The following is a 27308-nucleotide window of genomic DNA, read 5'->3' as shown; positions in this document are numbered from 1 at the left end:
TGGGACATGGATTATAGATACATACATTTAATAGACATGTTGCTGCTTATGTAGGAAAATTACAATTAATCAGTAGCTATAGCCTAATGGTCAGTTAACAGGAGGATTACAACAAGAAAAAGCTGTTTCAATGTTCATTTGAGCATCTGACTGATGTTTTAAGACAAACTTGTAGAACTGTGAAACTATCCTTTAATTTTAAAGAAAAATGTGCTGATTTTAAGAAATCCCGCTGGAGGTAGCAGGAAGTACCTCAAATTAAAGGAGGAAGTTGGGGACAGAGAGGCGGCTGGTTGGTCCAGACAGACACCGACTGTTTCCGCCGCTTCGGCCCGACGACACACTCTCCTCCTCCGGTGTTGAGCGGAGAGCCGCACTGTGTGAACTCCTTCGTCCATAGGCCGAGGACCGTGTTGAACGGTGTCTAGACACGGCTCTGCCCTGAAACCTCGAGGCTGGGCGTGAGAAAGGTAGGCTGAAAGACAAAAACCCAGGACACTAAAGTCAGTCTTTGTCCCAGCATCCTCCTCCCAGGTGACGAGAAACATGCTAACGGAGCCGAGCTAATATTGTTGTGCAATAATCGATAATCGATCACCCTTGAGACGTGAGATAAAAAGGCCACAAAATGTGTTGAAGCATTTCTCAAATGTCTGATTATATGCTTTAGTCATGAGCTTTGGTCGCATACTGCAGCAGATGAAGATAATGAACATTGGAAAGCATGAAAACGTTAGCTTGTTAGCATTAGCCACCTTGCTGCTTGGAAAACAAGCTAATAATCTGCAGCTCAGGTTTAATAATGTTGTTTAATCTGCTCAGTGTTTAGTTTGACATTTATAGCACTTATATTTTCAGTTTAAGAACATCATTTTAAAATAATTTAGGTTGTCTCAAATTTACAACAAGCATCTTTATATTCCCACATCAATTCATCCAGCTGTGTTTATATATTCACACATTATTAAACAATGATAAGTGAATAATTCAAGCATATACCTGTTAATAGCGTTTTAATTAGGAAGTATATCTGTATTCGTGCAGCTGCATCATCCACAGTACTGTCGCCATCTTGGGAGCCTCTTGTAAGGCATTGTGCTAATAATGGGATCGATTACTCTGATCAGATCTCAATAACTGTCACAGATTTATAGATACTGAGGCTGGTGTCGCATTGAGTCTCCTCAATATTTGCATGTTGTTACAAAGGTTGTGTGGCTTATGAATAAATTCTAGTCCAATAAAGGACATTTTATTTATAGGTTTTCAATACTTTTTAAAGCTAGTGTTATCAATATTTAGTATATTACCAGTGAATCAAATGACTAATCTGTTTGTCATGTGAGAAGGAGTCACTTAAAGAATTAATGCAGCTCTCTTCAGCTTTATAATATATTGTCAATCAGCTCATTGTTTTCGTTTTATGGCCTGCAACTCACTCAGTAGCAGCAATCAGTCAAATTAAGTGCAAATGCTGTGATAAGCCCACTGTACATTTACCTGCCCTGGTCAAGCGGTATATACACCAGATAAGGATGTGCAGTGGCACATCTGCTGCAGTAACACGCATCTATTTTAATCAACTGAATAAACTGAAGCTGCAACTTCACCATGGAAATGTGCACTAGTTCACACCAAATCAAGAGTTGTGGTGAAAATCCCAGTCTTCCCCTTCCTTTGATTGTGGGTAGTGTGTTTAGGCTGCAGTGTAGGGGCTGCAGGGGTGACACAGGCTTGTGATGAGAAAGTTGAACCATAATCAAACTTTTGGAGAATTGTAGCCTGATTTCACGCAGCTGGTGATCAGACTGATCAGAGCTGTATAACTCTGCCATGATGCACAAAAAATGCATTATTAAGAAAAGTGGCAGTAAAAGTAAACCAGGCTATGCTGTCAGCTTCCTGACTGATATAAAAAAGACAAGAGAAAAAGAGGAAGAGAACATGAGCGAGTGGAGAGCACCAGTGAGAGAGCAAAGGTGGAAGTGAGAAAGGAGGTGAATGACAGGAATACAATGTTGTTTTTTGATTGTTTCACAGGGATTACAAATAAAAACACCCACATCCATTTAAAACCCTGAAAAGCTGCACCACATAGCCTTATTTAGTCTGAATATGGCTCTAAAGCTAGGTTTATGCTGGCATGATGGTTAGCTTGTCAAATATGACGTCACCATGTCTTTTTCATCGAGGGTGAAGGCTCGGAAAGTTGGCGCAGTGCTTAATTGTGCACCTCTGAATTTCAGTAACTAAGAGCACAGACATGCAGAAATAGCTTAAGTGCATTTCCTTGTGAGAAGCACGAATCGGCCTCACAGTATGACTGTAATATTTTTTTAAGATTTATTTTGGGCTTTTTTGCTATTATTTAGAAAGTATCTGGCAGAGATGCTGACAGGAAACAGGGAGAGAGAGTGAAATGACCTGCAGCTTAGGTCCCTGGCCAGATTCTAACCAGGGACGCTGTGATGAAGTGGCATGCGTTTCACCACTTGGCCACCAGGGTGCTCCATGACTGTAGTATTATGCATTGATACATGTCTCTCCTTGGAAGTGGTTGTGACAGTATATTTTTTTTCATACCTTTCTTACATTTTAGCATCCGGTAGATGACAGTATTTGTGTAGGAAAAAAGAGCTCCAGGGCAGTGTGTGTTGCCATACATTAACACTCATACATCTCAAGTCTCTTATGTGATATTTCCTTGATCCTCACTTGCACTGGAAGTTGTTCTGGCCCACCATTTTGACACCATCCCAGCTCTAATTTCGGCTCCGACACGCGAGGACATATCTCTGAGGAGCTATGCGCAGCTGTTAAAGTCAACTAACAGCTGATCCAGTTGTGATCAGCTGCCGCCGTCATCATAAACAGACCTCGCTTTATGTGACACTTTAGAGGAAAGGACTTGTCATTTTTCTAAAAACATATTTCCTTATTTCCTCTCTCCTTGCTGGGTTTTCATTAAAACCGCTGCCATGTGCGTTAAGTGTGAGCCTAAAATGCTGCCACTGCCACTTATTATCAGCCATATTCTGTTTCAAGCCCAACTTTTCTGTTCAGACACAGAATTATCAGTATAAATAATTAGTTTGACTTCATGTAGCTTTGCAGTAGTGCTATTTAAATAGTATACCACTGGAAGGAGTGTGTCAGACTGACTAAACGTGTTGCTTTTCTGCTGCAGGTCCAACATGTCTGAACTTTTTATGGAATGTGTCGAAGAGGAGCTGGAGCCGTGGCAGAAACCAGCTCCAGAAGTCCACTTGATAGATGATGATGATGATGAACCCATCTTCGTTGGAGTGCTATGTATGTTACTGCACATTTTTAAATACATTTCTGTATATTACATACATTTCGTTGATGTTTAAGCTCCACACGCACAAATCATTATTTGATCATAATGTCAGAATGCTGTTTAATATTGTAGTTTATAATCATATTGTTATTGGTTAGAATCATTTGCTCATTTTGGTCCTTGTGTATCTTTTTTCAGCTAATAACCAAAGGGATAGTAAGCCTAACGCTCCACCTTCTCAGAGGAACAGTGTAGGCAAACAGGAAGTAAAAAGTCCTGCTCCTCAGCCGGTTCTTGGACCTTCACCAATAGTGCTGCCGTTGAGTATGGCTGGAAATGCAGTGAATACAGCTGCACCCAATCTGTCAACAGTGACTCCACAGCCAGTTATTGTCAATAACCAGGTATTGTTGGTGCTAGAATGATTTCTGCAGTATCTTTGTTTGGACATCGTGTAAATATCCTTTTTAAATGACAGTATAGTTTTTACGTCATGTGCTGCCATGTTGACATGTGAATTCAAATTTGTTTTCAGGGCTTCATCGTTGCTTCTCCACAGTTAACGAACAACAGTGAGATCATTGCCTCTCTTGGGACACAGTATCCTCCGGGGACGTCTTTTACAATTGTACCAGGTAAATCTGAATGTAATCACAGCTCTGACAAGAAACTCCATTTGACTCTCTTTACAGTGAATTTTAAAAAGAAGTCGATTTAATGTGTTTTTGCGGGTTTCTGTGTTCTGTCTTTCAGCTGGTCAGCAGCAACTTTTTCAGCGGGTCACTCCAGGCACAGTATTACCTGGTGTCGTCCATCGGCCTCAGGTGCAGCAAATCAGCAACAACATTGTGACGTTGTCTAACGTGCAGAGTCCTGCTGTGTATTCAGCGAAATCGAATCAACTGCAGAACAACCGGTCCAACATGCAAACTCTCCAGACCATTACTTTGCCTGTGAAGGCCAGCAGCAATAACAGAGGTACGTGTTTATATGTGAAGTTTGAATTAGCTTTAACATAAGTGATCAATCAGCTCACAGTGACAGATGTGTAAATAATTTATTTTCATGTATCATACAGATCAAATCTCACTGAAACGAGGATTACCACCACAGCAAGTCGACACTGTAGTAAAGAAAGTCAAGTCGGATTTGGGTATGTTTCAATTACTGGTGGAATGTGTATTGATATCAATATTGTTTATTGATTATTATTGTAAGTAAATCTCCTCATGCTGTACAGACTAACCATAGTCACTTATGTGCTTTGGTATCTTGGTAATTGTAACGTCTTACTGGTTTTCTGTAGGGCCGGTTAATGTAGCAGTGGAAAATGGGATCATAAAGAAAAAGTGCCCAAAATGCCAAGAAGAATTCCCTCATCAGGAGGCCGTGAAAAGCCATATGATGGTAGGTCAAAATCTCATCATGTTTAAGAGAGGAACATAAAAATGTAGTTCTCAGGCACCATGCCTGATATCAGATGTAGAGCTGTTTTAAGTTCATAACACTTAATTGAATACATTGCACACATTCCCTCCTGGACAAATGTTCAGGCTCACAAATCTTTTCTTGCTTTAATCTCTGAATGTGGTAGAAAGAAGCATTGTGCTTATTGGCAAACTGTGCTGTTTGATTATAGAGCTGCCTGATGACGGCTGTTCAGACTGAAATATTGTTTGACATCAATCAGCAGTTGAAGACTGCAGGTGTCCATTCTCTTATGTATTGGACATGATGTTTCATTGTGGTCTTTTGACACTCAGTCATAAAAACCATGAGTTAAACCATTTCTGTTACCATTAGCTGACAACCAACTGATGTCAGGAGAAAACTATTGGTTAAATAGTTTTATTAGAATCTAATTTTATTTTAATTCAGTGTCATTTTGTAGCAGCAAAAAACAGCAGGGCACTGAAAGACGTGAACAGTTAAGTGAAGGACTACTGCTGCATGATGGCAGATAAACAGACTGTAAAATGCTCTTTTAATGTTAGACGTCTCTATTTCAGAGTTGCAGTGTAAATGCAGTGGAAAGAACAGCTCCATCAGCCCAAAGTATTCATTCAAATAAGCGCATCATGCTGGTCTCAGATTTCTACTACGGCCGGTTTGAGGGAGATGGACCCAAAAAGGAGTCGCAGAGGTCCAACCACACTTTCAAGTGTCAGAGCTGTTTAAAAATTCTCAAGAACAATATCAGGTATGATGAAGTCTTATCTTACTGTCAGTAAAATAGTTAATAATATGCCTCCCTTCATCTGACAGTTTGCCAGACCTCTTTGAGGCCAATGGAACATTTTCCTTTGTGGCTTCCCCAAATTCCCTTTGCTTTCACCACCAGAGAGGCTGCAGTCTTTCTGACAACCTAATACCTCCCTGCTGATTCAAGCGTCCCCTGGGCTGACCAAATTCAAAAAGTTGCCTCCTTCAGTTTGACGACTTCTTGAGTTACTACAATAAGAGGTTTTGGTTTGACTGTTTGACCCTCACATTTAAAAGAAAAAAAAACATTGTGGATTGTCTCCTGGTTGTGGAGCAGCTTGATTAATTGTAAACTAACAAATGGCTTGGCAGTGTTTTCTGCATGTGTGTTTTTTTGAGGGGGTGGGGGGGCCAAAGGTTTGTAACCAGACCAAGGGCTGTTTTCATATTATCTGCAATAGGTCGAGCAGACTGTGTGTTGATTGACTTGACCAACGTTTCAGCCTCCTGCTAAAAAGATAACTCACCAGTGCTAGTAAAGAAAGGGTGGACATGTTTGTCGGCCCTCACTGCAGGATTTCTCTCAGATGGAGGACGGTATCTGACCGTTTTCCCTCATGGGTCTGAAGATGAGGAATGACTGCTAGTTTAGGTGGTGTATGAACGGTTCCTTTGATTAAATAACTTTGCTTCTAAACACTGCAAAAAGAGCCTCAGTAAGCTGCTTTTAATGGGGAGACACATTTGTATAGCAACTGCACTGTCATAGTGGAGGTCATAGTTCATCCACATAAAAATGTCTATTAGGGTAGCTGAGGTAGCACAATGTTCAGGGTGAAAAATGGGCCCTGCCTCATCGGGGCAGCAGTGGCAGGTAGCTGAGGACGTGCTCGTTGCAGCTGCAGAGCACTACATCATTAGACTAAACAAAAATCTTTGTAATTGCTGATATTATAGCGGCCATTATAAATGCTTAGAGAGTGAGATGCATGCAGAATACATCATTTATCTTTTTTAATACTGTTGGGAGCTGGACCATAACACAGGCCATTAGTATTACGTTTTCCTCCACTGCTTGACTTTGTTTTTCTACTTTAGTTTTTTTTAGAAATGGCAATGTTCTTGAAATCACTGCAAATCATGAATATGTAGATTATGAGCCCACAGTTAAAGGTTTTTTTTAATGTGGAATTTGGTTAACCTTGGGCTGTGACAGAAAACAAACAAGGTATTTGTTGGTGAACACTGTTTGAGCATTTGGTTGGCACCTAACAAAACATGAATATGTTTAAGTGTTGAAGAGACGACAGGGTCAACTTTCTGTCAGAATGTAACAGCACTCTTTGAATTGCTATTATACAGCTATTAAACTCTGTAGGATATTCACACTGTCCCACTGCTGCTTAATTTATCATTTATATTTTAATTTTTAAGAAAGCTGCAAATCTTCACATTTGAGCCAGCAAATCTTTTGCATTAAAACTGACTAAAATCTGTTAATCACAACCGTTTCATTTTGAGCATGCAGAGCAGTTTCTGGTGTGAGTGCCAGTGTTCTGGTCAACATATTTAACTAGTGAGGTGAAGGTATGAACATCTCTAATGGGGCTTTTCCACTATACAGTTCTAGCACTACTCGGCTACTTTACTCTACTCAGGGTTTTTTTTGCATTTCCATTAGGGATAGTGCCTGGTAGTACCTGCTCTGCCGAGGTTCCAAGCGAGTCGAGCCGATACTAAATGTGACGTCAACAGACTGCCGGCCACTGATTGGTCAGAGAGTCTTCACTGGAAAAGTCATGAGCCGTCCCACACAAGAATCAAACCCAGAATTTTTAAATACCGGCAACAGCGTTACAGTGATTCAGCTCTCTTCTCTTGCTTTGTATGTGACAAAAGTCACATACCGAGCGTATGAAATGAAATCACAGCAGTTTCACGCAGCCGTGCTCTGACGACCCCTCCCACGTAGAGTAGGTACTATGAAGCGCCATAAATGGACCCATGTAGATGTAGGAAAAAAGAGGAAAAGTGGTTATTGTTTATGGGTCTAGATGGTGTTTCTTAAACCTTTTAATGTCTTTTCTACTTTGGCCCAAGAAACTTGTGGGAAATTATTTGATTTTGTTTCCTTAGTTTTAATATATATTCAAGTTTAAAATCAATGTCTCATATCTGTTGAGCTGATCACTTCTACATTTATATTTTAATGTTATATTCTACATCTATATTTTAAAGGGTATTTTAAAGTGACGTTCTGTGTGTGTCTGTCTTCCTCACAGGTTCATGAACCATATGAAGCACCACCTGGAGCTTGAAAAGCAGAACAGTGAGAGCTGGGAGAGCCACACAACCTGCCAGCATTGCTACCGACAGTACATGACTCCATTCCAGCTGCAGTGCCACATTGAGAGCGCTCACAGTCCGATCGAATCCTCAAGTATATAATCTATAATCTATAGGTCTATACAGCTTAATCTGACATGACTGTTTTGCCGACACTGAGTAACCATGTTTAATTTTCTTTTCTTTCCCCCCTTTAGCCAATTGTAAGATATGTGAATTGGCATTTGAGTCGGAGCAAGTGCTGTTAGAACACATGAAAGATAACCACAAGCCCGGGGAAATGCCCTACGTCTGCCAGGTCTGTCCCTCGATATTAAGTTGTAGTTTGGTTTAAGGTTTCAAAGAAAACATTAACTGATGTGTTTTTACTGATTCCACAGGTGTGCAATTATAGGTCGTCCTTCTTCTCAGATGTGGAGACGCATTTCCGAAGTGCTCATGAAAACACAAAAGTCATGCTGTGTCCTTTCTGTCTCAAAGTTCTTAGAAGTAGTTACATTTACATGCAACACTACATGAAACATCAGGTATGTCGCTGCATATGATCATCCTCTGTTGTAATGCTAGACTGTTTAACTAAAGGTGGTCCATTTCAAATGTAATATAGATTTGGGGTCATTGATCCCATAAAATATGCTTTTGTAACAGCCTTCTGACTGTACAAGTTGCAGAGACAGTAAATTGTGTGCTTGCAAGAAGTCACTATTTTGTGGAGCTTCATTTCTAAGGTTGGATTGATTTGGCTGTCTGTTGAACAGCTTACTGTAATGCATAAAACTGCTCTTCACCTGAAGGATCAATGAATATAGTTGAGTTGGAACCAAACAAAATTGATTGCCATTCCATTAATAGCCATGAAAGTAGTTTCTGTCACACTATTAGCCTTAAGTAGTAACATGGTAATCACGTTTTTCTATTTCAGAAAAAAGGGATCCATCGCTGTGGAAAATGCAGGCTTAATTTCCTCACATACAAGGAGAAACTGGAACACAGGACTCAGGTCCACAAGACTTTCAGAAAACCTAAAGCTCTGGAGGGCCTTCCTCCGGGAACAAAGGTCCGAGTCCATCATTAAAACATCAGTGCAGCATTTATTTATTGTAGACCTTTGTTTAAATGAATCTAACATGAACACACATTTTAATTCAATGTCAATAAATATTGGGTTCCCTTTGCCTTTCCAGGTGACCATTCGGGCCTCCTTCTCAGGAAAGATGCCTATGTTGCAGAGCTCCACTGACCGATCCGGGTTCATCATCAATCCAGAAACGCTAAGTTTCAATCAGCAAACCAAATCTTCAGTCAGCGTGTCTAAGTCTAAATCAAACGTCTCTGCAGCGGGAAAAGCAAAGGCTGCTCAGAACAAGAAACAAGTCGGCCGTACTTCAAAGCACAACCTGTCACTGAAGAACATCAGGTAGTTAACACAGCCTTTTCACAGTAGTCAGACACTAATATACACTAGTAAGGTAAACTGAAATTGTGCAGCAATAAAAATAAAAAAAAGTCTCAGATTCTTATTAGAAGGCTCTGGTACTTATGTTTAGGTTAGTAACTGTATTTCTGTGATTTTAAACATGTTTCACAAATTTGACATCTTGTGAAGCAGAATCATGACTGAAATGTTACGACCTTTGCATTTAAATTGTCTGAAAGGTACTGAATTAGAAGCTTGCACTGCTATCTTTAGTGATGTGAAAGATTCCTTATTTATTACTCAGGCACACATGAATCTACAAAGTCCGGGCTCTAAAAATGAAATGCATGCCCCAGCTCCTGGGTACTCATGACAGGGCAGGAGAAAATGAATATATGTTATTAAAGCAACATACAAAGTAGCTAATTGTGTTTTCAGTTCACCCTTCATTAGGCTGGACAAAGATAATATAGTGTATATTTTTTAGACTGTGTGATATTTGATTAATTGGTCTCAGTAATCTAAAATGATTTGCTTGCTTTAGACACTTGACTTGAGCTTTTAAGCAGATAAGACAAAATGTAGAGGTAGAGTTCAGACTTGTAGAATAATATGAGGAACATGCCAGATGTTCATCAGACAGTAGACAATTATCAAAGGTAATTATGATGTGCATCTGCTAACATGGTCCAAGATATTAAATCCTAATCACACTAATTCAAATTCATTCATTATCAATCATAGTACCTTAAAATCTTTGAATCTTTGGTCTCTTCTCATTTCCTGTTTCCAGGGTGCAGGGAGGGAACTACACATGCATCGAGTGCAACACACAAGTCGACGACTTCTTTTCTCATTTCCCAATGGCTACAAATTGTGGTGCCTGCAAATATCGGACAAGTTGCAAAGTTTCCATAGGGAATCATATGATACGGTGAGCAAAACATTGTCCTTTGTATCAGTATTTCAGACCCTTCACTTTAGGTCCAGTGTTTGTTTGACAAGTCTTTCTTTGCCCTTTGATAGATTCCACAGTGCCATCACCAAACACAGATTTTTGAAAATGGATAATAAGAAAATTTCATCTGCATTAAAGTAAGTGAGCTCCAAAAATGAAAATGGTATTTTCATACATTGTTGTTATTAAATTCAGTGTTTTCTGTTTGTTGTTAAAGGTAACAAGATTTGTCTCGTTTGTTTCTCCAGATACACGCTGGTCTGTCTCAACTGTGACCTCCTTGTGGATGCATCAGGTGGTGACCTGATGACCAAACATTTAACCGACAGACCAAATCACATGTGCAAAGTCATTCAAGATAAAGGTACGTTTTTCCCCCGCAGGCATTACCTGAGTCATGGTTAGCATTTAGTGTTTGTACAAGTTTCTTCAAAAGGTTGTCTCTTGTTTCTAACCCAGCAGATATCAAAGCCAAAGATCGAGTGTGAGTAGAAACTGCCCACATTACATTTTAAACATTTAATAAAGCAGAAGACCAAAGAGCGTTTGTTAAATTCTTAAAGGGGTACTCCAGAGATTCAGTATTACACTTCTATTGAAATGAGGGACTTGAGATACTCTGACCTTCTGTCTCTGTAATGGGTGAAAAACACTAGATCGTTCATTTACCATGACATCATTTGATAGTAATTTATGTCTTAATCCTAATATTTATTATATTATTTAACTGAGAAAGTTCATGGGAACTTATTTGCTTTCATGGCAATAAGAAAAGATAAGTCTTTTTAGCCTGAAGCCTGATAGCTTATATTCAGTAGGCCATAAAGCATGAAATGGTGTAACTGTTCCATTGCAAAAATACTGAGCAGCAACATTCAATTCATCAGACAATGTAACATTAAATATATAAGTACATGTATCACAGAGGCTGCGTTCAGCCTGCAAGCTAAAATCCGCTTTTTAGCCAATCTAGATTGGAACCAGATGGCTCTTATAAAGTCTGAACAGTCATAAATCACATGAAATCCGATTTTTGCAAACCAGATTGAAACCACCTTTGGGAGGTAGTTTCAAATCGCATTTGGACAGATGTGTCTGATTCTGAACAGCTCCAAACACTCATACATATCGGATTTGACTGTCCGTGACGTCGCTCTACGTCTCTATGCTACTCCATGTCACTCTATGCAATTGAATCAGATTTGCCTGCAGTCTGAACGCAGCCAGAGAAACCAACTACAGTAATAGTTCTGCCTGAGGTTTCTTCACGTAAAATGGAGTTTTTCTTTGCCACTGTAGCCAAGTGCTTGCTCATGTGGGAATGTTGGGTCTCTTTAAAATTAAATCTGAAGAGTATGGTTTAGACCAGCTCTATGTGTAAAGTGCCTTGAGATGAACTTTAGGGTCAGGGTTTAAGGCTCAAACAGACCAAAATCTACAGTGTGTCCACACAGTCATTTGTGCAAAAATGTATTTAAAAGTTGATATTAAGCATATATGAGAGTTATTCATATGAAGTGGATATCTGCCTCTTTGTGTTTCTTCAAACAGTGTTACCCTCTTGAGCTGTGGAGGAAGTATAGTAACAAAAAGAGGGACTTTGACACACTAAAGATACTGTAATATTCAAAGAGATTTACTTGATTTGACGACTGAAGCTTCAGTTAGTTTTTTGAATACATTTTGGATTTTGTCCCCATCACTTACTTTTAAGTTTATTATGAAGGGATTTTCTAATGGTCAGTATAAAACAGGAGGAATGACTACAGCAAGAACAACATGTTTCAATGTTCATTTCGGCATCTGACTGTTGTTTTAAGACAAACTTGAAAAATTTTAAACCAGACTAGTATAACCCAAATCTTCACACTCAAAATGTCAAACACCTGAACCAGTCAGCCAGCCAGGAGATTCCCATCATGCACTGAGGTTTTGCAGTCAATGGAGAGTAGCTGTCCATGGAGAGTTGCAGTCCATGGAGAATAGGCTCAGAAAACTGGGACCGCCATCATCTTGTGAGGTTATTATTGGTGATGGCACGGTGACATCACAGCAAATACAGGCCAAATCTGAACTCACCGGTGATCCATCAAGCCTAATTTGTTGTCCCCAAGCTAAAATAACCCTGACAAACACTGCTATGATATCATCAGAGTTGTCTTAAGCTCCTCTGGAACCAAAGGCAACATTTTACTACGGTTTTCATTGGCTGACCTTCAGGTGTATAGGTGGTGGAGTGCCCCTTTAAAACAGATGAATTTGTCTGTCAGGTTTCAGTTTCACTAAATAATGTTGTTTGCTGAAACTGTACATTGCTGAGCAGTTGATTAAAGTCTGGATGTAAACGTGAATCATGTTTTTACAGCTGTGTTGTCTTAATCTCATGCAGGCAGCTCATCTTGGGACAGCCGGCGAAAGTCTTGTACATCCTGACACCAGTACCTGCTCAGACACCAAAGGAAATGGACCTGAAACCAGTTGAAAGTGTTCCTCTTGTCACTGTTGTGCAGCCAGACTCAGAGCCAACGTTACTGGCAGGTGATCAAGAAAACAGTTCCACAGAAATGAGAAATGTCACCGAAGGCTCTTCTGAAGGGGAAGCGAGGCAGTCGTGTGTCTCCGGTTTATTGTCTTCCTGTACATCAGATGCAGTTTTAGATCTCTGTGATGAGTCTGCAGGGAACTCAGAGAGCCTGAATGTCAGTGAGCAGTGCCCTGTCTCACCAACTGAGAGCGGAGACCTTAAATCAGAGTGAACGGCAAGTCTCACAGTTGTTCATTTAAAAAATGCTTTATCCGGCATACCTCAGCATCGTAGTTTCTTACATACTGATCATATGATAATGTTGCTTTGGCTGCTGGTATTTGCTGATAATCAAATCTGATGAGTATTTATAAATAAACATACATCCACTACAGTCTTCTTACTTGACCTATAAACTATATGTTTAAAGACGTTTGTAACTTTTAGTCAAAATATATTCAGATATGACAGATTCCAGATGATTTGCTGTCAGTTCTTCATTTAACTTAAGTGATTGTATTTCTTCAAGGTTTAAATTGTTGACATAAAGCTGGCAGGCACCCAAGCTGGTTGTCGTTATCCCTGAGGAAACCACATCTCATCAAGAGGACAGTATTTGACTCTGCTTTTGATCCTCAGCAACAGTCCAGATGCTTTGTGGATTTTTTTGTTTTATTTCAAATTATGAACAAGTTTGTCGCTGACTGTAAATCGCTCTGCCGGATTTCCCATAAAATCCCACCAGCTGGCACAGAATGTAGATACTATGTCACTGCTGATGTATTGGTGCAATTTAAATGTTGCATGTCCCTTTTTTTTAAATTACAAATTGAAATGTTTAAAGTTTGCCTCTGATTTCATTTTGTTGAAGCGTATTGATTCCCATTTCTACTGGAGACTATTTCACATTGGTGTCTTAATTTGATTTTTAGATGTTATCATGAGCCGTCTTTTTGGTTTGTTTGGATTTTTAAGCCTGTTTTTATAAGTGTAAATTGTCTGATATTGAATTTTACGTTGCTTTACAAAAACAAAAACATGCTGAAGCACTCTTAGGAATTACTCCAGTGTATTGATCGTTTACATAAAAAAAATAATCCCAGTTTGTGGCAGAAATGTTTACAATATTGTGAGCAGTTTGGGTCATTATCTCACTGTAACTTAGAAGTACAGTAGTGTGTGTATAGAAAAATACTAGCTTCAAATGATCTCCAAAGAAAAGGGTTTGTGGAGTGTGTGTTTGGACAATAAATGAAAATCTAGCAGTGTGAAGGGGCATTACATGGGAAATTAGAGGTAGGAGCAAAATTTTAAAAAAAACAACTATCCAGCTGTACCCAAGCAGATTTTAGTGATAGATTTTAATGTTGAAAGTGCTGCTGAAATGTATACATTTTCCCATTACTGGTCACAGGACTTCAACCTAATGAAATGTCTGTCAGATCTCCACGTCAGGTGCTGCTTCATTCAGTTGCCTTTTTTTTATTTTGCATTTACTTTAAAAAGGCGAATTCCTCAAAGCTTTGGAAATGTTTTATATAATGCGGTTTGCTGATGGTTTACTTTGTGTAGCCTAGTATCTAAAAAGTCTTCATTTCATAGATTTTTTTTAAAAAATTTGAACTTGTGTGTATACAGTATCTGTAGAGCAAGTCGTTATCTTTATTCATGTCTATGATGACGCTGTAAATGTAACCGCCTGCTTTAAACACATTCCCCTGAAACTATGGTGTTCCCCTTAGGACACATTCTCCTCAGAGATCTATGAACTGTTGAGTTTGAATCAGTGTTTTCTGTTGTTTGGTATGTAAATAAATCTTTAATACAAGAGTTTGAGTCTGTGGACGTCTTTCTGAATTCTGATAACTGAAGCAGTCGGTCAGAAATGAATTTCAGAGTTCAGATGTTTGTATATTATAACTTCTTTCAAGGAAAAATACAATAAATCAACCGTAAAGTAAGAAAACCAAGTAAGAGCAACATTTCTATAACACCAGCATGTCAAAGCTGTGAGATACACTTTATTTCTTTTGACATGTTCTTTTTTCTTTTTTTTTCACACAATGTTTACAGTCCTGCCTGCAAGACACCTGTGTGGTAAATGAAGAAACTGAAAACTGTAGCTTTCAGTTGTATACTGCAAATATCCCAAAGACATGTTGTGTAGTTTTGTTTTCTGTAAAGTGATTTAGGCTTTATCTTTATTAAAGGGCTACAAACTTCAACAGTATGTAGAGTTAAAGGGGGAGAGGGGAGGGGGGCAAAATACAGGCCCGTCACCTGTATATTGGCTAATCAATCAATACTGTCTTTGACATTATATGCATTTTTTCCAGCTTAAGCAACAACACTTTTCATTGGATGGGCAAGCTATCAATCTGGCCTCCACTGGTCCACCCAGGCCCTTATGTAGCCAGGCGTCATAGTTGTATTATTAGTTTTTATAGTCCAAAAAAGCTCTGAATTACCTGTCTTATTCTGGTGCAGTAGTTTGATGGATAATATTTCTGTCTGTAGCTGACAATAGCAATTTAATACCTGACAGAAGAGTATCACTGTGTTACTGTCATTGTTGGTATTGACTTTAAAATGTTATTACAGACTTTTAAGGCATGGTCTTGCTCCTACTTACTTTTCAGATTGATTGACGTTGTATGTGCCCCATTGACCCCTACAATCTGAAGATTCCTTCAGGTCACTCCCAGGTCACAGCTGGTGACAAAGGGTGATCAGGCCTTTGCTGTTAGAGCCCCCACACTCTGAAACTCACTGCCCACTGAACTCACACATACATTACACATACATCTTTAACTTATTTTAAAAGTCTTCTTAAAACTTTTTTCTTTGTGAAAAGCTTTTGGAAATGTTTGAATTGCTCTATTTATTACTTTTACATTATTGATCTTATTCTTTTACTTTTTACTCTTTTTACTTATGTGCATTTTATGATTATTTTTATTATTGTATTCATCATGAACTATTACTAGTGTGCATCTGTCTTTATCTCTGTGCTCCTCTTTGCCTTTGCTTTTATCTTCCTTGTTTGGTTTTATTTCTTCTGTAGTACTTTGTAACATTTTTAAGAAAAGTGCTAGCCTATATAAATAAAGTTTTTAGTAATTATTATTACTTATGGGTGGATTTATTGTAAAAAAAAAAAAAATAAATGATTCACTCCCTGGAGCCCCATCAAGGACAATAGGATAATCATTATAAACATGTGACCCTTCCTATTAAACAAATGATAGGTGAGTACTATGACATTATCGACTAATTTCTTTCAAACATTATTATTTCTATCATAAACACATTCATTTAGGTATATGACGTCTTCATCTCTGCCAGTTAAAAAAGCATTTTGATTTTCCCGGACCTGACGTCATCCTCTATGCTCGTTTCTATTGGCTGAGCGTGCAAAGACGCGGCGTTCCCAGGACAACGAGACGCCAAACAATCGAGGAGACCCAACAACACCTCGACTAAAACTGCGGTTCATTAAGGTCTCAGTCGGCTGTTCATCAAAAAACATTTACAGTAAATCCATCACAAGTGTTTAACACATAACAGACTTCGGTCTAAAAGGCGGAAATCGACAAAAAGCGCCGCAAACATGGTAAATCTGCGCTGAACGGCTGTAGTGCTGCTTACACACTGTTAGCTTGTTAGTGTTTTGCACTGTTTGTTCACCTTTGTTATTTTCTGTATTTCTGTGACAGAGTCGTAACTGGGCCAGGCTAATATGTGAACGGCAGAGCCGGGAGCAGCACCGACAGGAGGAGGCCCGGCGGGTGGACAGAGAGAGGCAGCAGCAGGCCGGCCTGAGAGACGAGGACAGCTTTGAGAGGAAGAGACACCAGAGACAGCTTCAACAGGAGCACAAGGAGAGGCAAATGGAGAGCGCTCTGATGAAGGTGTGTTTCCTCTGTGCAGGCTCATGTTAGACCGTCAACAAGCTGACACTCATCATTCCACAGATCCCCTCCTGTCATGTTTTACAATACTCTACTTTGAATAATCATTTGTGTCTGATGTGGTTTTCCCACAATAAAAGTTAAATCATCTGACATTTACTCCTCACCCCTCCTTAAAAATGTCAGATTATATGAATATGCAAATATATTATATATTATCTCAGAAGTTTAACAGCTGGACATAAGATGTCTCCTACATCTGAATATTGGGGATTGGCTCCAAACTAGTTGTGATGTCATAAATCCTGCATGTAGGTAATGGTGATCCAAATTTTGGAAAACACTGATTCACACACTTCACTTTCTCATTGAAGTTAAGAGGCAGATAACACAATTTGAACTCAATCTGCAGGCAGAGGAGGAGAGAACAAACAGAGAGAAGCAACTTGAGCAGGAGGAGAGACTGGCTAAAGCGCTGGCCCGCATCAACTGTGAGAAGCAAAGAGATGAAAAAATTAGGCAGTATATTAAAGCCAACAGGTACGCTCACTTACTTACTTAATATACTATCCTGACCTAATGTTTTATTAAATATCTGCAAACAAATGCTTTTGATTTTTGCATTGGTCTCTCTGACACCATTTTGAAATGTTTCTTCAAATTACTTTCAGCATGGAGCTTCGAGAATTGGAGGCGAAGCTGAAGTCTGCGTATCTGAACAAGGAAAGAGCTGCACAGATTGCGGAGCACGAAGCTATGAGGTTTGAGACAATGGTGAGAGCTGTGCTCATTGATTTTGAGCGTTTTAAAGGCAAGGCAGTTTTATTTATATAGCGCATTTCATACACAATGGCAACTCAATGTGCTTTACATGAAACAAACATTTAACAGTAAAAATTGGAAATAAAAAAAACATAAAAACATGCAATTTGAGAAATAAAAATAAAACCCAATAATAGTAAACACATGGAAACATTAGAACATATAATTAACCCCCTCTCCCACACTAATAATAAAAACAAAGTACAGAAAAATAGAAAGAGAGAGAAATAAAATACTAGTATAGAGCATTAAATATAAGATTGCAGCATAAAATAATGATTTGCTTTAAAATCATTAAAACTGGTTTAAAACTGCTGGTTGTAAAGTATGGATTCTGTTCTAAATATATTTAAGTAAAACCACATGATTTTATTTGCGTAAGAGCCACCAGAAGACAGAGAGTCAGTGTAATTAATTACAGAAAATAGAGTAAATAACGGCAATGAATAAAAATGATTCCAAATGCAAAATAATTCGGAGGCTTTCAGACGACATACGGTGTACATCTCTTGTCTGACAGCGTGAGGAGGCAGACTTCAGCCGCAAGATGAAGCGTGATCATGAGCGAGCGACCATTGAGCAGCAGAAGCTGGAGCAGAGACGCCATGAGGAGCTCCTGGAGCACCAGAGAGCGCTGGAGCAGCAGCTCATGGAGAGGGAGCGCAAGAGACAAGAGGCGTACGAGGAGTTCCTCAAGGAGAAGCTGATGGTCGACGAGATTGTCAGGAAGATTTACGAGGAGGATCAGATGTGAGCACTTCCACTGACTCTTACACACTTTCATATTCATGCCATGATGAATACAAGCAACCAGTCAAGGGTTAACTGGAGGATAGATTAATGTCAGCATAGACTAGACTTGAATTATATGGATCTAAATTTGGCATGCTTACATTGAATTATGTAACAAATGCATATATTTTAATGAAGCGTTTCAGTGTGAACATGCAGCTGAGGAATGAGCATAATATCATCGATTGACTGCAAAATATCTGTGTTTTCTTGAAGGGAGAGACAGCTGAAAATGGAGAAGGTCCGAGCCACTCAGCAGCACATTGAAGAGTTCAAGGAGCAGCGGGCCGAGTGGAGACGCATGGAGCAAGAAAAGATCGAGGCTGAGAACAGACGCATCATGGAGTTTGCGAGCCGTCAGCAGGAGAAGGAGGAGAACAGGATGGCTAAGATGCAAGAGAGAGAGGAAGCGAAGGAGTACCTCCATAAAATAGTTGAGACAACTTTTTCAAACAACCGTCCATGTATCCATCAACTCAACGGCTCATGCCAAAAAAACTCTAAACTCTCCTCCCTGTTCTCCTCTAGCTTTCTGAGAAGATTGGAGAGGAGAAGCGGCAACGGGAAGAGATGGAGAAAATCCGTGAGGAACTTTGTCTCGAGGAACAAGAAGAGGCTAACAGGCAGAGAGATATTGTAAGGATAATAGCTTTACAAAGAAAAAAAAACAACATAAATGTCATTTTATATATTTTATTGTAATTATTGATTTTCTAAATCTAACCTTTCGTCTAACAGGAAGAGATGGAGAAGAAAATCAGACAGAGGCTGATGATGCAGCAGACCTGCCAGGAGCAAATGGCTTTCAAAGAGATGCAGAAGCAGGCGGAGAAAGAGGAAGAGGAGGCTTTCCGCAAAATTATGATGGATAAGTTTGCTGAGGACGATCGGATAGAGCAGATGAACGCCCAGAAACGACGCATGAAGCAGCTCGAGCATAAACGCGCCGTGCAGAAACTGATAGAGGACAGAAGACGGCAGCATGAGGCCGACCTGGTACGAACTTTCTGTGAATAATCAGATACATTAAGAAGAAGGTGGTGCTGGGAAAATGTAGTTAAAAAAATGTTTTATTGAAGGAACACAGGTGAAAAATATACATAAGACATTGTGCAGCTGTAGTATTTCTGTTGTGAATGAGCTGCTGTGATAATAACATGGTGATCTCTCTCTTGAAGGAGCTGGAGGCCAAAGAAAGGGCGATTGAGCAGGAGAGGGAGAATCTGCGTAGAAAGATAATTGAGGAAGAGAGGCAGCGACTTCTTAAAAATCACGCAACAAAACTTCTTGGATATTTACCAAAGGTAAGAGACAGTAGTATATGAATCATACATACAAAATAATAATTTTACACTGGTTTCATGTCTTCTGTGCATGATCATCATCACTGTAAATATTTTCAGGGCTTGCTTCGTGAAGATGATCTGGAGCACTTTGACGAGGATTTCAGAAAACACTTCAAGGCACGTCAGGCTGATCTCTTTGAAGACGGCTGGGAAGGAGAATAAATGTTTTTTCCCAAAATTGCAGACTGTGCCACTAGAGGGCAGTTTAAGGTTAGAGTGTTCCCATAATTTGGTAGCATTTGTGTTGCATTCAGGGACAGGGCAAGGGTTTAGAAACATGTCTTTGGGACAATGCTGACAGGATCTTTATTAAAATCATTCCAGAAATGATTTTGTGGCTGGTTGCTGAATGTCATGATGCTCAGGAGACCAATCTCCAAATCTATATTATTTGTTTATTCAAACACTAAACTTTTTCAATTGTCATACTTATTAAAATCTGAGACAGCAAACACCATGTACTCCACAACACAGACAAATGTATTTAAATATTTATTGAAGCACAAGTATCCAACTTTTAAAAGTTGAATCTCACTGTTTACGACTTCCCCCAGTCCAGAGCTTTCATGAACTCATCTTCTGTAAACGACAGCAGCTTGGCAGCTTCAAAATGCATCTGCACAAAAAAAAGACACAGAATAAAAACAGTTGTTGAGTTGTTGAAGTTAAACTTTTAACAGGGTATAATAGAGAAACTTACCTTTTGTCTTTTGAGAATGTCGATGAGCTTGAGCTGTTTCTTGAAACCCACGATGAGTTCTGCCTTTTGTTTTTTTAGTATTTTGTTTTCAGCAAGTAAATTTTCTTTACTCTGATGTTCCTCGGTTAACTTGTCCTTAATGAATTGAATAGAAGACTTAAATTAGTAAGTTAAGCAGATCCTCACATTTGTGCAACCTGAGGTCTCAGGAGCAAACCAGTTAGAATTACACAGCATGTTGACATGTTAAAAAGCACTCTCTTTTTACTTTATGTAGGTTACAATGTAATCTTACTTCAGTAAGATCACATTGTAAGTATTTTACAATGTCTAAGTATCTTAGATCTACAAACCCATGATTTCATGGCTCTGGAGATACCTCACATGAACCCTGTAACATCACATGTTAAAGCTATGACCGCAACAAGCACAGCAAAGAAATCATTTATGTCTTCCTAGAAATCAGATATAGGTCAAATACTGTGAGGAACCAGTCTTGTTTTGAGAATTTTAATCATAAATGTGTTGATTTATGTTTGTTTTACTTGGTTGAGTCCAGAATCATATGAATCATAACCATTTTTAATCAACACTGCTGGGTTTAGCCACATGACAGTTCTTACTTCGGTGAAATATTAGTTTGAATTATTATGTACCCTTTGGTGGTAATTTTACAGAGCAGCTATACGTAAAGGTATAAATTACAACAAATATTTTAAATAGTAAAGTAAAAAAGTGATTTGTGTCACAGCCAATGCAAGTCTACATTTTTAAAATAAGAAGTTATATTTAATGTAATCTGGTTTCTATTTTGATTGAACAGGATTTTCTTGCAGTTAAATTCTGTGCAAGTGAAGTCGAGCATTCCTGATGTAAAATGTTTTGCACTTTTTTGTAACAAAAATGATATCACATTAAAAACAAAAACAAAAAACCTTTGCTGGCATGGCTCAATATAGAGATTACCTATTTTACATACAGTTCTATTGCACCTTCAGTTCAGATGAAACACTTATAATTTATTCTTACAAAATGTTTTTTTTTAAATAATTCACAAAAAGATGAATATAAGCATCTGTAAATAAACCCTAGTCTTAATTTATCAGACAGAAACGGTTTATCAGTAGTTTAGTTTTTTCAACGTGAACATGAAATAAAACCTAATTTGAATAACTAATTAAAAATGTGCTCACCTTGTTCATCAGTTTCATTTTGTTCAGTTGAGTCTTTAACCTCTCCACTTCCTCCTGAGCTCTAGTCAGACGAACCTCCGCAGTGCTGTGGACGGCTGCCACTTGTTTGTTGGATCTATTCAGATTTTCTATTTCCTAGACGGAGCACAAACAGGAGGTCACCACACTTGAGCAGCACACATGAGGAAATTGGTGTATGTATAAAAAATATTCACAGCAGTTTTTCAGTCTTTTGTAACTGACACAAACCTTGTGTAATGCAGACACTTGCACCTGAAGGCCATCACACTTTTTGGCAGACTCCTCTGCTAATGCTCGTTGCTTCTCGATCTGTGTTTGCTGAATGCTTGTTGTCCTCTGCAGCCTGGCTCGATCCTCCTCAAGCTCCTTACATTTTGTGCTAAGCTTGGTGTTTTCATCATCCTACAACAGCAGAAACAGAATATTATGTATAAAAAGGTCTTCAATGTTTGAGGTCAAGTTTATGACACTCTGCCACCTTCCTTTGATGATGGCATCACCCTCATGCATGAATCATACATCAATAATAATCTAATTTTACACATGATCCATGATGATGAAGACAAAAATAGAAATGCATTGCTCACTTTGTTTTTACTGAGATGGTGGGGATTAGGGGGTTTCTGATATTTGAGCTAAAGCAAGTAAAGTTTATGATATTCTGCCGCCATGCTTCAGTGGTGATGGCAAGAATAGCATACATGGCGATATTTTTATAATAGTTTAAATGAATTAGTGATGAATCACCCTCATGCATGAATCATACATCAATAATACATCATACATCATCAAGCCTAATTTTATGCACAGAAAAATAGAAACGCGTACTGGCAACATTTTAGAGATCCCCATAATTTCACAAATCAACTGTAGATCGCACCCTGGTTGAGGAGCTCTTGAAAAATCGAGACTGGGAGCATAATGATTATTTTAAAAAATAAAACGTGTTTCCACTTGTTGTATTACTGGGTGACTGCTCAGATGTAGCTCTGTCCCCCTCTGCTGATCAGCGGGGACAGTGAGAGATCTTTTTTAAATACCTTCTTATAATATTCACATGACAGTTGATCCAGCTCCTCTTGCATAATCCGCAGTTTTGCCTTCAGAACTCGTATTTGAGCTTCTGAAATGCCTTTAACAAAACAGAAGAGTGCACATAATCAGATTTACGAGCCTGAAAATGACTTGAACATACCCTCTCACCAAAAAACTCATGATCACATCTCTGATATGGATTTATTGTGTGAAATTTATTATGTGAAAGGACCAATTTAAATCTAGTTTGGGTGTAAAGAGTTTCAGATCCCACTGTAACACACTCGTCCTCTTTATTATAAAATGTAACTAATTACACAAGAGTAACAAAAACATTTATTGTCTTAAAATACATTCAGAACTAATCAGTTTCCATCAGGATCAGTAAGAATGAACACAGATTATATAACAGTGGAAGACACTGAGCACATGATTATTTGGAGAGACAAAATTACATTTTTTATAAATATCTGCAGCATCTGCATATAAATGTGTTTTTTATTTTTCATTATTTGTATAAAACCGGCCTTTACTTTTTGCAGTGACATAAATTACCTGATCCTATGGTGTCTCCAGCATTCGGCACATCAGCCTCATCATTTTCATGAAGGACGGGGTCGCTCATCTTCTCCATGCTACGAATCGTCTTGGCCAGGAAAGAGTCATCAGCGTCTTCTATGGCTGTTAAATCATCTACAAGTGGCACCTTCGTAGTTCTGAATCAAGGAAATCATATGAAAACTTTAAGGTGCTTTGCGAGAAATTTTAATGCATTATATATTTTACAAAACCTACACATTATTTACTAATGAATAAAAATGGTTTTATGTGGTTTTAAAAAGGTATCAAATCAAACTCACGCAGTTTTGCAGGGAGGCTCTTTTCCTTTTTTTCCAGTGTTTTGTGATGCTGATGTGACCCTCTTTTTAGTCACCACCTAAAGAAAGAGATGGCAGATAGAGACAGAATACTGTAATTAGGACTTACAGCATTGGCAAACTATTTAATATAGTTTGTCTGTGGAGTAAAATGTTGGCAGGTCTCACATACACACAAACTAAATACTCTGAGCTGATACCTTCACACGAGGCTCCTGCACAGTGCACTGCTGAGGCTTTATCATCCTGCAGAGGAATGAGAGACACACACATAGAGATAAGTACTGTAGATCTGTGAAGTGTTTTAAAGATCTGGACATAAAATATTTCTTACCTGGAAGCCTCTTCATCCTCAATATCTGTGAGCAGCAGGGTGGAGAGGGGTCTTGACAAAACTTCATTCTGTTCTCTCTAAAATCCAAAAAACAAGCAATCTTATTAGTACTAATATTTTGGTAGGTTTACACGCTAATTTTAACAAAACAATAAATACATGTTAATAACTTACCATTAGTTGTTCTGCTTGTCTCACTATATCTGCTGTTTTGGCTTCCAGCTCAGCATTTAGGAATCTGATGGAAAAACAGAGAATAAACAAAATAATAAGAATAGTTTTCATATTAACACGTTTTTTCCGCTGTAGCACTGTAAGAAACAGCAGTTTTACCTGTATATCACTATTCAGTGCCCTGAGGTATCATTGATAGATTGAAAATCCCTTTTCTCAAATTATGGAATACTGACTTTCCTGATTGAAGTATTATGGTAGGAATTTATTAAATGGTAAATAACGGTAAAGTCAACAATGATTGTTGTTTGTAAGTCTACAAAAGAATGCCGGATTGATGAACAAATGGACTGAAACTAAAAGAGTCCGATCATTGTAAAATTGCCTGATATCAGGTGAAGCTGTCAACTCAACTTAGTGCAGGGGGCAGGTTCAAAGGTCTGGACCCAAGCAAGTGAAAAAGAGGAATTATTCCATGTAGGTCACTGCTTCAGAATACACATGCTATACAAATGAATACAATGTGAAAGTTCAATCTTATCATCAGGGCTAATCTGCAGGACTTTATACCAATTAATCCATACTGAATAAAAACAAAGCCAACACATATTTGAACAAGTAGTCTTACTTATATTGTTCTTCTTTAGCAAAAAGGTCGTCGATGTGCTTCTTTGTAGGACTTGAGGCAGATTTTGCTTGTGGTCGTTCTTCAGCCCTCTTGGACTTTTGAGCCTTACTGCTGGAGGAGGGGCGTTTCTTGGGCTAAACAAAACAAAGCAGTGGAATATAGTATAAATATAATATAATAATACAAAAATACAGCATTAAAAATACAGTATATGCCAGACTGAACAAAGAAGGCCCTAACCCCTGAACTCAAACACTATTCAGGTATGTCCGATTAACTAGAAGGTGTACAATGCAGATTTAATGATTGTGTGTCTAGTAATAATATATATAACATGGTTTTGCACTTTCTATCTCTGAGCATCCTAATTAACCACGACTGATTACCAAAATTTCTAAAACAAATATCCACAAACCATAGTTAGAAAACTGTTAAAAACATCGAAACAGCATCATAAATTAAAGTCCCACAGGTAAAAATGAAAGAGGGAAGTTTGGCTCCCTGCATCAATCTAATCATTTGTGATGTAACGTTAACTAAACAGTGAAAACGCTTTAATATAACTTAATGTTTGTACACTAAACCTAAAGGTGTAGTCAGCCAGCCTCACTGTTGGAGGAAGGCATTAGCTAGAGTTGTAGTTTGCTGACTAAGGTGAGCTACTTAATCATCAGATTTAAACTTTTAGAATCACACAAACTGCTCTGAAACATTAAATAGACGGTACAAACCTGCAGGGCGACGGACTGGACATTTTTACTCAGACCTCTTTCAGCCATCGTGACTGACGGAGGAGACGCAGCTCTGGTCGCATAGCAACGTGTTAAGTGCGCACACAGTACGGTGGCCATGTGAGGACAAACAGGAAGGGTCACTTTTTAAAAACACAATAGAGTGTGTATTACAGCAGGTTACAAAAGCAGTAACTAAAGTGATAAATAATGATGTCTTAATACCAATGATGACTAATCATAAGCCCGAGAAAACAAGAAAGCTTCAGTTTGCTTTTAAGAGTAGACAGATGTGACTGATCTCAGGTCATCAGACCTCTTCATTGTCTCTAGGAACTGTGTGTAGTAGTAGCCTATTCCTATGGTGGAATATTACATATACACGAAATTACACATTATCAGTTCAAATAATTTAGATTAATATCTAAATGTAGATTTTAAACCTATTTTGATTGGTAAACTCTTTGACAGGATGGGTCACAAGGTCAAGCATCAGGGTATAATCAACATAGCAGAAAAAGTATTCAGAGCCCCCCTTTAGTCAAGAATATGTTTTTCTTCTTGTTCCTCCATTTGGATGCTTGAGCTTCACTGTGCAGAATGATCTATGTGCAGAGTTTGACACTAGAAGCCTGCTTTCACATTCATCTGCTGAAAGTAAGTTTCTCTGAGCTCATCAAAGTTTAATCTGAGTTTAAAGCGTGTACATGCGAGCATGATTTTAAATCTTAAATCTGATTTTAGGGGTGGGCCCGCAAGTATTATTTGTGACATCACAACTAGTTTGGAGCATTCTGGTCCAGTATAACATAAGTAACATAACGACTGTGATGTGAAAACATAAAACGAATTAAACTACTTTGCTTGGAACAATAATGTGTGTCTGATATGGTTTTCCACAACAACAACAAAAGATAAATACTTTGTTAAAATCATTCAAATCATGTTTGCTCCTTCTTCCTCATTATGAATATATGCAAATATATTTCTCTCAAAAGTTTAACAGCTGGACACAATATATCTCTTTCTTCACTTCCAATATCAGTGTTTGTGCACTGGAAGTTTCACATTTCAACATCACACTTTTATAAGTTAAATATTGGACCATGATTGGTCCAAACTAATTAAGATGTCACAAATACTACTTGCAGGCCCACCCAATCAGATTTAAGGTGAGCACAGATGAATGTCAAAAAAGCCCTTTAGTGTCAATCTCTGCACATACATCATTCTGCACAGTGAAGTTCAAACATTCAACACAAGAAGACACAAGAAGTCAAACATATTTTTGAGTGGAGGGCCTCCAGTGTATAGGCTATAGACTGAGAATGGACTGAAGCTAAACTTTGAAATGAAAATGATTTTGCATATGCAGAGATTATAGAAGTAGGCCTAATTTAGCAATAAGTTAATAAGTAATGTATTTAAATTTTTCTCTTTTTTTTGCACTTTGGAAGAACTTTTTAATGGAAAAATTGTATCTGATACAAATTATTATTATCATTATTATAAAAGTACAGAAATATTCTACATTATTATACCACTATACATAGCATGTATAATCACATATATACACAATAATAGATATACATATCATTATTATTATAATATTATTCATTTATTCATTTAAAATAACAAGTTTATGTAACTTTTTCATTTTTCTCTTATGGTTAGATTAATGCAACATTTCATCACGTTTGTTCTGCTTACATGTTGTTTTTAATGTTGGGAGTGCCAGTGCGCATGCGTGTACCCAGCAGCTACTACTCACCATGCACATGCAGAGAAATCCCACACCGTGAGGGGCAGAGCACACCGGAGGGACGAGCTAGTTGTTTTCCACATGTCCGTTAACTGTTTACACCCTCTTTTATTTATTTCCGTGCATCACCTCGCGTTTGACAGCCACACGTAGTTTTATTCCGGAGCCTCTTAAACTCACCAAGTGTAGGGACTTGAAGCGAGAGATGTCGCAGGAGAGCTGGGTGGCAACAA

The 27308-nt window shown here is 38.4% G+C and overlaps 3 protein-coding genes across 4 annotated transcripts; 2 read left to right on the top strand and 1 right to left on the bottom strand.

The window, feature by feature from the left end:
* Positions 1 to 348: 348 nt before the first annotated feature.
* Positions 349 to 13303, top strand: znf280d (zinc finger protein 280D). The gene is made up of 19 exons (XM_053316806.1): positions 349 to 470; positions 3188 to 3312; positions 3500 to 3705; positions 3837 to 3936; positions 4055 to 4279; positions 4380 to 4454; positions 4608 to 4708; positions 5311 to 5501; positions 7786 to 7943; positions 8047 to 8147; positions 8230 to 8376; positions 8772 to 8906; positions 9034 to 9266; positions 10060 to 10200; positions 10293 to 10361; positions 10473 to 10588; positions 10687 to 10708; positions 12614 to 12983; positions 13278 to 13303. The coding sequence occupies exons 2-18, from the start codon at positions 3195 to 3197 to the stop codon at positions 12978 to 12980; spliced, it is 2505 nt and encodes an 834-aa protein (XP_053172781.1). The 5' UTR covers positions 349 to 470; positions 3188 to 3194; the 3' UTR covers positions 12981 to 12983; positions 13278 to 13303.
* A 2099-nt stretch (positions 13304 to 15402) lies between these two features.
* mns1 (meiosis-specific nuclear structural 1) lies at positions 15403 to 19781 on the top strand. Its single transcript, XM_053318959.1, has 10 exons — positions 15403 to 15453; positions 16465 to 16659; positions 17072 to 17199; positions 17331 to 17433; positions 18002 to 18231; positions 18490 to 18706; positions 18802 to 18909; positions 19012 to 19269; positions 19452 to 19577; positions 19677 to 19781. Exons 1-10 carry the CDS (start codon positions 15403 to 15405, stop codon positions 19779 to 19781), a joined length of 1521 nt encoding a protein of 506 aa, XP_053174934.1.
* Positions 19782 to 20115: 334 nt separating this feature from the next.
* tex9 (testis expressed 9) lies at positions 20116 to 27173 on the bottom strand. 2 transcript variants are annotated; one of them, XM_053323723.1, is made up of 13 exons: positions 27085 to 27173; positions 25314 to 25386; positions 24583 to 24716; positions 23955 to 24018; positions 23781 to 23857; positions 23647 to 23692; positions 23429 to 23505; positions 23124 to 23284; positions 22574 to 22665; positions 21762 to 21935; positions 21513 to 21647; positions 20320 to 20454; positions 20116 to 20235 (listed from the first exon to the last, which is right to left on the bottom strand). In XM_053323723.1, the coding sequence occupies exons 2-13, from the start codon at positions 25359 to 25361 to the stop codon at positions 20158 to 20160; spliced, it is 1221 nt and encodes a 406-aa protein (XP_053179698.1). In that variant the 5' UTR covers positions 25362 to 25386; positions 27085 to 27173; the 3' UTR covers positions 20116 to 20157. The 2 variants fall into 2 exon arrangements, with proteins under 2 accessions (XP_053179698.1, XP_053179691.1); XM_053323716.1 differs by lacking the exon at positions 27085 to 27173 and having other exon boundaries at positions 25314 to 25439.
* Positions 27174 to 27308: the final 135 nt, after the last annotated feature.

This window comes from Scomber japonicus, chromosome 1 (genome assembly GCF_027409825.1).
Source record: "Scomber japonicus isolate fScoJap1 chromosome 1, fScoJap1.pri, whole genome shotgun sequence".
NCBI lineage: Eukaryota > Metazoa > Chordata > Actinopteri > Scombriformes > Scombridae > Scomber > Scomber japonicus.
This window is presented reverse-complemented; position numbering and strand designations above follow the sequence as displayed.